The 12,072-nt window shown below is 47.1% G+C and overlaps 1 protein-coding gene across 3 annotated transcripts; it reads right to left on the reverse strand.

Moving 5' to 3' along the window:
* Positions 1-5,726: 5,726 nt before the first annotated feature.
* CRNN (cornulin) lies at positions 5,727-11,660 on the reverse strand. 3 transcript variants are annotated; one of them, XM_055403196.2, is made up of 3 exons: positions 11,606-11,660; positions 9,321-9,492; positions 5,727-8,220 (listed from the first exon to the last, which is right to left on the reverse strand). In XM_055403196.2, the coding sequence occupies exons 2-3, from the start codon at positions 9,456-9,458 to the stop codon at positions 6,082-6,084; spliced, it is 2,277 nt and encodes a 758-aa protein (XP_055259171.2). In that variant the 5' UTR covers positions 9,459-9,492; positions 11,606-11,660; the 3' UTR covers positions 5,727-6,081. The 3 variants fall into 3 exon arrangements, with proteins under 3 accessions (XP_055259171.2, XP_055259173.2, XP_055259172.2); XM_055403198.2 differs by having other exon boundaries at positions 9,321-9,467; positions 11,606-11,637; XM_055403197.2 differs by having other exon boundaries at positions 9,321-9,495; positions 11,606-11,627.
* Positions 11,661-12,072: the final 412 nt, after the last annotated feature.

A 12,072-nucleotide genomic window follows, 5' to 3' on the forward strand; every position in this document is an offset into this window, starting at 1 on the left:
AGCACAGCATTCTATATATAATGTGTATGTCAGCTCCAAAATTTAAAAACTGTGCTTCAGTTCAGTTCAGTTCAGTCGCTCAGTCGTGTCCGACTCTTTGCGACCCCATGAATCACAGTACGCCAGGCCTCCCTGTCCATCACCAACTCCCGGAGTTCACTCAAACTCATGTCCATCGAGTCGGTGATGCCATCGAGCCATCTCATTCTCTGTCATCCCCTTCTCCTCCCGCCCCCAATCCTTCCCAGCATCAGAGTCTTTTCCAGTGAGTCAACTCGTCGCATGAGGTGGCCAAAGTATTGCAGTTTCAGCTTTAGCACCAGTCCTTCCAATGAACACCCAGGATTGATCTCCTTTAGAATGGACTGGTTGGATCTCCTTGCAGTCCAAGGGACTCTCAAGAGTCTTCTCCAGCACCACAGTTCAAAAGCATCCATTCTTCGGTGATCAGCTTTCTTCACAGTCCAATTCTCACAATACTAATGGAACACTACTCAGTCATTAAAGAGAATGAAATAACGCCATTTGCCACAATATGCATGGACCTAGAGACTGTCATGCTGAGTGAAATAAGTCAGACAGAGAAGAAGAAATATTGTATGACATCCCTTAACAAATGCCCTGGTTCAAAGGGGCTAGGGCACACACAGGCTCCCAGGTTATGACTCAGAGGAGAGCCTGCTTGTGTGGCAAACTCACAGCTGCCAAGCTGAGAGCCTAGGACTGACCTTCATGATTTCGGTTCATTGATTTACAACGAGAAACATGAATGTTGAGTTCATGAACTCCGTTGAAAGGGCATTAGTCACTCACATCTCTGGACAGTGCTTTTGCCCACATGGACCCATATCATGAATGGTCACAGAAACAGAGAAGGAGAGTTTGTTTCCTGATGTGGAGGTTAGTGGCATCCAATCAGCCATTAATCTGATGGATTTCCACAGATACATAGACCTTGCCAATGCAAGGTGGTCTTCTTGCCTAGACACAGACTGCTTATATGGATCCTGCCTCATTGTCTCCATGACTCCCCTTTTCTGTTTTTGGCTGAATAAAACCCCCCTTCTTCTGAAAGGTGAATGCCTTAAGTTAAAGTTTAGTCAGATTCTGTTGACTTGGATTCAATTCTTTCTTTTTAAGTTTCACCATGAATATGTCTCTGATTTGATCCATTCCAATGTTTAGCATTTATAAGAAATCTCTATTCATTTATACCTAAAACTTGGAGGAAGGGGGACTTTCACAGTAGCTTCCAGATCCATCCAGCAAGGCACAGGGAGGACTAGAGGGGACAGGCTGCCAGGGTTCACCTCTCCTTGACTCATGGTTGCTTGACGTCTCTTTCAGAATCACTTATGCTTTCATATGTCCCTGGACTGTCCCAGGGCAGCTCCCTTCCTCCTCCTGGAAGCTCCCTGAGAACAGAGATCCTGAAGGTGGTATCTATCCCAAGGTGTCAGTGGGCTCCATTCTTTCATGGCCAAAATCTCCTTTTGGGGCTGGAGGTGGGACAGGAAGGGCCACTCTGGAAGGACACCCTCCCAACCCCTTTGGGTAGATCCTCACACACTCCCATGCCCTTTTTCTCTGTGAGGTATGATCAGTCGCTGAGTTTATACCCAAAAAGTCTGAGTTAATTTTACTTCTGCCATTTTCTAATCTCTAACTGTGACTTTGACAGCACTAAAGAAACTCCATTTTCTTATTCGATAAGAGTTTGATTATAGTTGCCTTTCCATATTCACAAGGTTGCATAGAGATTATACAAACTTTAATGTATTATTTTTTAACAGATAATTATTGAATGCTACTATCTGTCAAGATCTGTTTCAGAGAAACAGCAACAACAAAATAGGCAGATGTAATAATAATGAATTTTATCAAATTTTCTCCAGTGAGGATGTATCATTTCTCACGCTCCTCAGAAAAATGTGGGGGTATCTCTTTACACCTTCATCAGTAAAGTCTATCCTCAGAAAGTCTTCTCAAGTTTATTGTCTTTTAGAGTTTTGCCAAACTGATGTTGAGAAGTGGTATCTAGATGCAGTTTTAATTTGTGTTTCTATTAGTACGAAAACTAATAGATGGCATCCAGTCCCATAACTTAATGGCAAATAGATGGGGAACAATGGAAGCAGTGACAGACTTCATTATCTTGGGCTCCAAAATCACTGCAGTGGTGACTTCAGCCATGAAATTAAAAGGCACTTGCTCCTTGGAAGCAAAGCTATGACCAACCTAGACAGCATATTAAAAAGCAGAGATATTACTTTGCCAACAGAGATCCGTCTAGTCAAAGCTATGATTTTTCTAATAGTCATGTATGGATGTGAGAGTTGGACTATAGAGAAAGCTGAGCACCAAAGAATTGATGCTTTTGAACTGTGGTGCTGGAGAAGACTCTTGAGAGTCCCTTGGACTGCAAGAAGATCAAACTAGTCAATCCTAAAGGAAATCAGTCCTGAATATTCATTGGAAGGACTGATGCTGAAGCTGAAGTTCCAATCCTTTGGCCACCTAATGTGAAAAGCTGACTCCTTAGAAAAGACCCCGATGATGGGAAAAATTGAAGACAGGAGGAGAATGGGACGACAGAGGATGACGTGGTTGGATGGCATCATTGACTCAATGGACATGAGTTTGAGTAAACTCTGGGAGTTGGCGATGGACAGGGAAGCCTGGAGTGCTGCAGTCCATGGGGTTGCAGAGTCAGACACAACTGAGTGACTGAACTGACTAATTTTGCATACATATTCTCCTTCCTCTGTTTTTGTTAGTTGTATTATATTTAGAGCATAAAATGTAAAATGTTATTCTTTCAGTTTTTCCTCCATTTTTAGTCTTAATCTACAGTTAAATATGTTAAAATGCCTTGTATCATACTCTATGGCAAACACGTTTACGATTCTGTCTTGTTTGTTTGTTTTGGAAGCTCATTCTCTAATACAGTCCCCATGAAAGGACTGTGGGAATACTATTCCATGTTTCCTTGCAAGTCCTTTGCTATTTGTCTTTGGCCTTTATATCTAAAGGTTAGTAGTTCAGTCAGTTCAGATGCTCAATTGTGTCCGACTCTTTACAATCTCATGAACCGCAGCACGCCAGGCCTCCCTGTCCAACACCAACTCCCGGAGTCCGCCCAAACTCATGTCCATTGAGTTGGTGATGCCATCCAACCATCTCATCCTCTGTCGTCCCCTTCTCCTCCTGCCCTCAATCTTTCCCAGCATCAGGGTCTTTTCAAATGAGTTAGCTGTTCGCACCAGGTGGCCAAAGTATTGGAGTTTCAGCTTCAACATCAGTCCTTCCAATGAACACTCAGGACTGATTTCCTTTAGGATTGACTGGTTGGATCTCCTTGCAGTCCAAGGGAGTCTCAAGAGTCTTCTCCAACACCACAGTTCAAAAGCATCAATTCTTCGGCGATCAGCTTTCTTTATAGTAGGAAAGAAAAGAAAGTGAAAGTGAAGTCGCTCAGTCGTGTCTGACTCTCTAAGACCCCATGACTGTAGACTACCAGGCTCCTCTGTCCATGGGGTTTTCCAGGCAAGAATACTGGAGTGAGTTGCCATTTCCTTCTCCAGAGTATCTTCCCGACCCAGGGATTGAACCCAGGTCTCCCGCATTGTAAGCAAGACACTTTGCCATCTTTATAGTTGGGACGCTTTATAGTAGGGACAGATACAAAATCACTTTGTCCTCGGAAGAACAGCCTTACCGTTTACACATGCTTCCTCCTTACTCTTCTGGCTCTAATTCTGAGTTTTTGTTTTGGGTATTAGTTTTCTACTGCTGTGTAACAAATTACCAGAAACTTCATGGCTTAAAACAATTTAAAAAATGATTCCCTTGCATCCTTGGAAATCAGAAGTTTAAAATCAAGGTGCTGGAAAGGGAACTAGAGGGAATTCTATTTCTTTACATTTTCTAGCTTCTAGAAGTCACCTGAATTCCTTGGCTTGTGACGCGTCACTACAACTCCAATCCTTTTACTGACTTTGGTCCTCTTGCCTCGCCTTTATGAAGACTTTTGTGATTACACGGGGCCCACCTGGATAATCCAGAACAGTATCCTCATCTCAAGACTCTTAATTTAATCACATCTACTAAGTCCCATTTGCCATATAAGGTAATATATTCACAGGTTCCTTGGATCAGGACATGGGCATTTTGGGAGATTATTATTCAGCCTAACACATTTTGTTTACTCCTGAGAGATTTCCCTTTTTTCCTGTAAACCAACAATGTAATGAAAAAATGTGCTTTATGCAGGATCTACTTGGTTTCTTGTGGGAGGCCCTTCAGAGTATCTAGTCTGCCATTCCATCAGAAGCCAAATTTCCCTTAAGAAGTTCCTAAACACTTTGTGTAGGCTCTGCTCCAAACTTTCTAACTCCGCATTTCTAGGGTTAGGTTTATAAATCTGTATTTTAAAACCTACTTCCGAAGTGATTCTCACATTAAACCAGAATGGAGAGGTTCTACCCCATAACCTGTTCATATCCAATTAATGAGACATCATGAATGATCAGAGCTGACACAGGTGAGAGAGTGGGAAAGGGAGCCCAGGCTCTTGGCTCAGTTCCTGGGAACATATGCCTTTTCCTTCCTTTACACAGTCCCTGGAGGCCTTCTTCCATTTATTGATATCCTTAGGTCAGCCTTCCTTTGTGACCTTACAAGGTAAACAGAGACTTTGCACTGCAGAATTAGAAATTGTGAGATTACCTTTTAGAGACTGAGATTACGTTTGCCTACCTAAATCCTGCTTGTCCTTTAAGAGCATTTACCAAAAAAAGCCTCTTCTGATTGCAACTTTTCTGATCCATTTCTGCCAAATATAAAAGTATGGTATCTCTTCTCTTTGACTCTGACAACCCTTGAAATCTTTTTTTTTAGAGGTATAGTTGACTTACAATATTGCATTAGTTTCAGGTATATGACAACGTGATTTGGTTATACATATATGTAAATAATGTATATATTGTCTTTTTTCAATGATTTTCTATTATAGCTTATTATAAGATATTGAATATAGTTCTCTGTGCTATACAGTAAAACCTTGGTACTTAAATCTACTTTACTTATGGTATTATGCATCTGTTAATCCCTTCTCCTTTCCCCTTTGATAACTGTAAGCTTGTTTCCTATGTCTGGGACTCTTTTTCTGTCTTGTAAATAAGTTCACTTGTACTATTTTTTAGATTTTACATATAAATGATATCATATAATATTTTTCTTTGTCTGACTTACCTCACTTAGTATGATAATCTCTAGGTCCATTCATGTTGTTGCAAATGGCATTATTTCACTCTTTTTTATGACTAAGTAGTATTCTATTGTGTATATATGTAACACATCTTCTTTATCCATTCATCTGTTGATGGACATTTACATTGCTTCCATGACTTGGCTATTATACATAGTGCTGCTATGAACATTGTAGTTCCTATATATTTTTGAAGTAGAGCTTTTGTCTTTTCCAGGATATATGCCCAGGAATGGAATTGCTGGATCATATGGTAAATCTAGTTTTAGTTTTTTTTAAGGAAACTCCATACTCTTTTCCGTAGCGGCTGCATAACTTGTGGAATCTTGCACAGTGTTTTCTCAACCAGATATTCTACAAGGGTAGGGACCACATCCAGTTCATCACCAAAGTCCTGTCATCAAGGCCCTGTAGTCGTTAGCCCATCATGTTAATAGTAATTGAATGAAACATGAAGCCCAGTTGCTTAGGAAGCTTTTATTGATGTATTAGGATAGATGAGGCAATGGACAGACAGCAGAAACAAAAGTAACTGAAACTCCCCACAAGCTAAGGAAAACGTGGCACAAAGGGATGAGTTGTTCCATGTCTTCTTGCCCCTGAGGGGGTCTGCTCAGCAAAGCAGGTAAGAGAGAAAAATTTAGGATAGCAATCACCTTGTAGAAATGGCCTCATTGAGAGAGAACTAAGAGTGAAGTACCATGATGAAGAGTTAACGTTCAGGGACTTGCTAACCGGACTGGCCAGGGCACAGCAAACCAACTGCCCTCTGCTCTTCTCTGTGCTGGGCACTGGAGTCCAGGGGTGGGCACTCATGACTTGCTGCTTTTGAAGTAGGAATACAGTCCCCTAGCTGTGAGTCCTCGCTTCCCTTCTGGCTGGGCTGCCTCCCGGCCTTGTGCTGAAGGGACACTAGTGTGCAGGCTGCCCTGGTCCTGCCTTCGGATCACCGTCTCCCTCGTGTGGTCATCAACCCACTCCCGATGAACCACGGTGGGATCTCTTTCTCCCTGACCTCCTGTCACACTGCACAGTGGGTGAGTACTGCTTCTGTCCTGTCTGCCCATCACAGTGCTCACCCCAGTCTGGGCCTGCCCTCCCAGCACTGTCTCTGTTGCCTCGCAGTTGCTCACCTGTGTCTGTCTTTGACTACTGCTTGACTCCCTCTGGGTCTGGCCCTGTTCTCCTGCCCCAATGTGGCTTGTAATCTGGCTCCTGTCCTGTTCCACGGCCTGGGGGACACCTCCCTGTGTCTGAATGTGTCCTCCTGTCACAACCTGTCTCGACTGATATCCATCTTGACTGTGGATCTCAGTGCCTCTGATGGACTCCTGTGACTGGATGCTAGTGTTTCCTCTCTGATGGCTCCTGTCAAGCTCCCTGGTCTGAGTGAATGTCTGGGTTTGTGAACCTGGCTGTGTCTGAATGTGTCCTCCTGTCACAACCTGTCTCGACTGATATCCATCTTGACTGTGGATCTCAGTGCCTCTGATGGACTCCTGTGACTGGATGCTAGTGTTTCCTCTCTGATGGCTCCTGTCAAGCTCCCTGGTCTGAGTGAATGTCTGGGTTTGTGAACCTGGCTGTGTCTGAATGTGTCCTCCTGTCACAACCTGTCTTGTCTGATACCTGTCTTGACTGTGTGTCTCAGTCCCTCTGGCCTGGTCACAGGTAGACTCCCGTGGTTGTGTGCTGACACTTCCTGTCTGATGGTTCCTGTCCTGCTCCGCAGTATGAATGTGTGTCTGGGTTTGTGACCTTGTCTCTGCCTGAATGTGTCCTCCTGTCACCACTTGGCTCGTCTGCCTCCCATCTTGACTGTGGGCCCCAGTCCCTCTGGTGGGCTCCCGTGGCTGGGTGCTGGCGCTTCCTGTCTGATGGCTCCTATTTTGTTCCACCGTCTGGGTTTGTGACCTTGTCTCTGCCTGAATGTGTCCTCCTGTCACCTCTTGGCTCGTCTGCCTCCCATCTTGACTGTGGGCCTCAGTCCCTCTGGTGGGCTCCCGTGGCTGGGTGCTGGCAGTTCCAGTCTGATGGCTCCTATTTTGTTCCACCATCTGGGTTTGTGACCTTGTCTCTACCTGAATGTGTCCTCCTGTCACCACTTGGCTCGTCTGCCTCCCATCTTGACTGTGGGCCTCAGTCCCTCTGGTGGGCTCCCGTGGCTGGGTGCTGGCGCTTCTTGTCTGATGGCTCCTATTTTGTTCCACCGTCTGGGTTTGTGACCTTGTCTCTGCCTGAATGTGTCCTCCTGTCACCCCTTGGCTCGTCTGCCTCCCATCTTGACTGTGGGCCTCAGTCCCTCTGGTGGGCTCCCGTGGCTGGGTGCTGGTGCCTCCTGTCTGATGGCTGCTGTCCTGCTCCACTGCCTGAGTGGCACTTGTCTGGGTCTGAGTTACGGTTCCAGTGACGGTCTCACTTGTCTGGTGGTCTCTGTCCTGTTCTCTGGCATGCGGCTGTCTCTCCGTCCCCCTCTCTCTGGTCTGAGGACTCTTGTCTTCTCGCAGTCTCTGGGCCTGCTCCACGTGACCCCGTGCTTGTGTAGACTGGCTCACTCGCTCCTGTCTCTGGGACTCAGACTGCCTGTCCTGGTGACTGACCTGAGCAGAGCTGATGTCCGGACCCTGGGTCTGAGGCCCAGGCCCTCCTGGCCCCCCAGAAGCCTGCTCACTCTGTGCTTCTCTGCTCCCTGCAGGGTCTGGTCTGTTCCCAGGCCTTCCCACTGCAGTGCTGCTTCTCTGTCCTTCCCCTGGCTCTTGGGTGGCTGCAGGGGCACCACGGCCAGACTCCTGAGATCCGCACGCTCCCTCAGGACCCTCACTCAGTGTCTCGAAACAGGCCTGGGTGACTTTGAACACCAAGACCAAGAATTCCTTGAATTCCACTGTCCCTGTGTCATCTTCGTCCAGCAGGTGCAGGACTTCATCCACAGTGGCCGGATCATGGGGTTTCTGTGGAGAAGAGGAGGCTATGTCAGTACCCCTCCTCTGAGGAGGACGAGGTCAGGCCAGTCAGCTAAGCTTCCAGGCCTCCCACCCCCGGGCCTGGGGGCCCAACTGCTTGGCATCCCCATACTGCAAACACACACACACACACACACACTGCTGCCACAGAAGCACTGACACAAAATCACTTTCATTTAGTCCAATCTCTCTCCCTCAAGGGCCAGAAGCATGCTTTGTTTTGCATCGCCTGTGTTGGGCCCAGTTTCTGGTCTACAGGAGAACAGGATAAAGATTTCATGAAGAATGACTAAACGACTGAGCTTGTAGTGATTCTTCAGTCTGTCCTCAGTCCCTGGACCCTGGCATGGAGGTGGTTTTTTCTCCAGCGAGCCCGACACCAAGAAAAACTCAGCAGGAAGATGGCCCCGTGGGAATTCTGTGAGGTCCTCACTGAGGGGCTCAGATGTTTTCCCAAGTTGGAGGGTCTGGTGGGTTGCCCTGTGCAGAAGCAGCACCCTGCTGTGCCCACACCTTCCTGCCCCCAGGACTTTCACCATCCTGGTTGCTTTAGCTGTACACCAAAGGCAGGGAGAGACAGGGGAGTGCATCAGGGCCCTGGGCCTGTCTTGCAGGGAGGGGCTCCCAGAGTCTCCCCCAGCTGCTACACCTCACTTCTGATGCGCCCTCTCAGCTAATATCTTGGAGCAACTGCTTCCAGCCAAGCACAAAGCCACGCTTCTCCTGAATGCTCATTACTGATGATCACACTTCTGGTAGACGTAGAAGTGGCCGCCATATCAGATTTCAGAAGCAGCAGAAAGTAACGATTGCCATTTCTAGAATAGTCAAAGGCTCCGTTCCTCTGAGCTGTCCCTTTAGTGTCCTCTTACTGTGTCTCCAAATTAGAATTAACTGAAGTCAAGGTATTTTCTTTAAGGACCAACCCGTGACCATCCCTGCTCCCTCTCCTGCTCTTTTTCTGCTGCACAGCCTCCGTTAGGACAGGCGGGCCTGGGTGTAGCGGCTGCAGGCTTAGAATTCCAAGCAAATATGGTCATTCTCTCTTCCCTCCTGCTCCCCGCACCCCCGACCCGTGCGTCTCGTACCACGATGACGTCAGCTAACTCTTTCTCCAGGAGCCTTTTCAGCTCCCCTCTTTCCAGCACGGCGCAGTCACCCTCCATCCTGGCATAGCGCCTGAAGGCTTCGATGATCCCGTTAATGTTTCGCAGTAACTGCGGCATCTTCGAGTCCTGCTGAGGGAAAAAGGAAAAGCCCCTGCTTGGGGGCTCCGTAATCAACCTAGCTGTTTCCTAGAGAGCACTCTTGCTTCTAAGTCCTTTCTTTGCCTGTTCAGCTCTGCTTTGGGCCCCTCTGCTGTGTCTTCCTTGGCATTGCCTACGTAAGGCGTTTTACCAACGGGAAGGAGGAGCAGGTGTGGTTGCAGGCAGCGTCTAGATGCGGCCCCACCACCTCCCTGTCAGGTTAGCCGGGGCGGGTTGCTTTGCCTCTCCATGCCTCAGTTTACTCACTGTGAAATTAAGGCAGTACTAGTATTTATTTTATACAATTATTGTGAAGATTTAAAGAGATTTTTCATATAAAACACTTGGCAGATGCTGGCAAGACTAAGTGCTAGCTATTAAATATCATTCGCAGGTTATACCCACATATAATTTGTGCATATCTATGTACACTCTTCTGCTCACCAGGCACTTTTAGAGGCATCATCTCCTGTAATCCTGATTATCTTCACTTTTTTTTTCTTCACCTGTAGGTGAAGAAACAGGCTCAGAGAATTTAGGTCATTTGCCCAAGGCCACACAGCTTGTAAGGAACCAAGAAATCCTAGAAGCCAAATGCAGTGAGCCTTCTAGACTGTACCGCATGGACAGGGCAATGCCGTTGCTATCACAGGATTAGGGTCCTTCTGGGAACACCCACAGGCAGTGAGTACATATGTTGGTCAACTCCTGCCTCTGATGGGGACCAAGCAGGAGCCCCAGGGCTCAACTCTGCCCTTTCTGGCTTCCTTTTCGGAATGTGTCCACAGAGAAGCCGGGCTGCCAGCTGCAGCCTGGGAATACTGTGGAGCTGGTGCCTTCCTGGGTGGGAGGCCTTCCAATTCTGAGAGTCCATGTTTTTCTGAATGTGACCTCTGTCCTCAGTGCTGGGACCTAGGAGAAAGTCAGCTGCCCATAGCTGTGTGGCTCCTCCACAGAGAGTTTCCCTGCTTTCTAGATTTGGTGGATGGGCAAGAGGCAAAGAAACCTGGAGATGCATTGAGCAGAAGCCTTGGAGAGCCCAAAAGAGATGACCATCACACATGGTGAGCTTCAGATGCAAGCGGGGATTGTGAGGAATGGAAAGCTACAGAGTCTGGAAAACCAGGGGAGAGGGTACCATGGAAAAGGGAAGGAGAAGGCCGTGGGGCGAGAAAGGCATGATTAGAGAGCTAAGTGAGTAAAGGAGGGAAGGCGACTCAGTGCTGGAGGAAGCAGATTATGTGGAAAGTTACAGACCCTGGGGGAGCTCTTCAAGGGGTGTCCTTGCTACCATCTAGTAGCCAAAAATCATGGGCAGACCCTGCTTCCTTGTGTAGGTCAAAACTCAGACTATTGCACCTCAACAGAGAAGTGAAAAGATCTTTAAAAAAAAAATCCTTGTGGAAGACGGAGGCCACTGACCTTTAAACTGTACAGATAATAATAAGATAATAAGATAACCTTTTAGTTACATTTCAAATCCCTTAGAATAAATGTGCAACTCATGGCTTTCCTGGTGGTCCAGTGGTTAAGACTCCATGTTCCCATTGCAGGGGTCCCAGTTTCGATCCCTGGTCAGAAAACTAGATCCCACATGCTGCAACTAAGTTTGCCTGCTGCAGCTAAGACCTGGTGCAGCTAAATAAGTAATATTAAAAATGAAGTCTCAAAAAAAAATTTATGAACTCATCTTGCCTATATATGGCCCTGGGGTGGGGGAGGGCTGCCATGTAGGCCTCTCCCTCCAAGAGAAGGCTCAACCCCATTGTTGGGTTTGGCAGAAGTTGCTTGGTGGCACAGACTCTGAGCACTTCAATGAGGCTTCCAGAACCTCAAAAACCAGAGTTGTTAGCTGCTCTAGGAAGGCATGTGGGTGGCTCTGTCGCTATTGCCAACACAGCCTTGCAGTGAGAGGAGCTGCTGCCAGGGCAGCCGCAGGGGAGGAAGAGAGAGTGTAGCTGCTTTGAGAAAACACCTGGTTTGCCCAGGGCCCATCAGAGCAGATGCTTTCTGCCCATAGCCACCACTGATAGCCCTACAAGACCTTATCTGGTAGCCCTGGTTTTATGAGCCCAGATCACCAAGACACTGAGAATGAGAAAGAGGTTCCTCAGGAGGGGACTTACCTAATGCACAGGTAGGATGAAGCAAGTGGCTGTTATGCGGTCTGTGGAATACCAGGTGAGTGGGATGGAAACCTTTTATAAGGGATTTAAACAAGGGTAGTGTGTTAGACAGGATGTCCCCGCCCCATGGGAAGGCTTGATTCATCCAAGATCATCCAGCCTAGCCTCACCTCACTTCTTGTCTGTTTCACCTACTGGTCTAATTGGCAGGCCCCTCCTACCACATTTGGTGTCCTCTTTCCAGTTCTCATCTCTTCCTGGGTCTATCTCCTCATGACAGGGCATCACCTTTCCAATGTGATGGTCTTGGCACAGGTAGGGGTTCCTGGTAAGCATTATTCCTCTTGGTGTGGCTGCCCAGTCATGTACTCCCCTGTGCTTTTTTAAAAATACAAACATTCATGAACATAGCCATCTACTAAGGGTTATCCTTTTCAAAGTGGTCACTTTGTGAGGCTACACATGTT

The sequence above is a fragment of the Moschus berezovskii genome, chromosome 4 (assembly GCF_049115385.1).
Source record: "Moschus berezovskii isolate FMDL1 chromosome 4, NW_MosBer_1.0, whole genome shotgun sequence".
Classification (NCBI taxonomy): domain Eukaryota; kingdom Metazoa; phylum Chordata; class Mammalia; order Artiodactyla; family Moschidae; genus Moschus; species Moschus berezovskii.

Coding starts and splice junctions, on each gene's coding strand:
- CRNN (XM_055403196.2), bottom strand. CDS start 9,458: ATGCCGCAGTTACTGCGAAACATTAACGGGATCATCGAAGCCTTCAGG. Junction 8,221..9,320: donor AGTTAGCTGACGTCATCGTG/GTACGAGACGCA, acceptor TCTTCTCCACAG/AAACCCCATGATCCGGCCAC.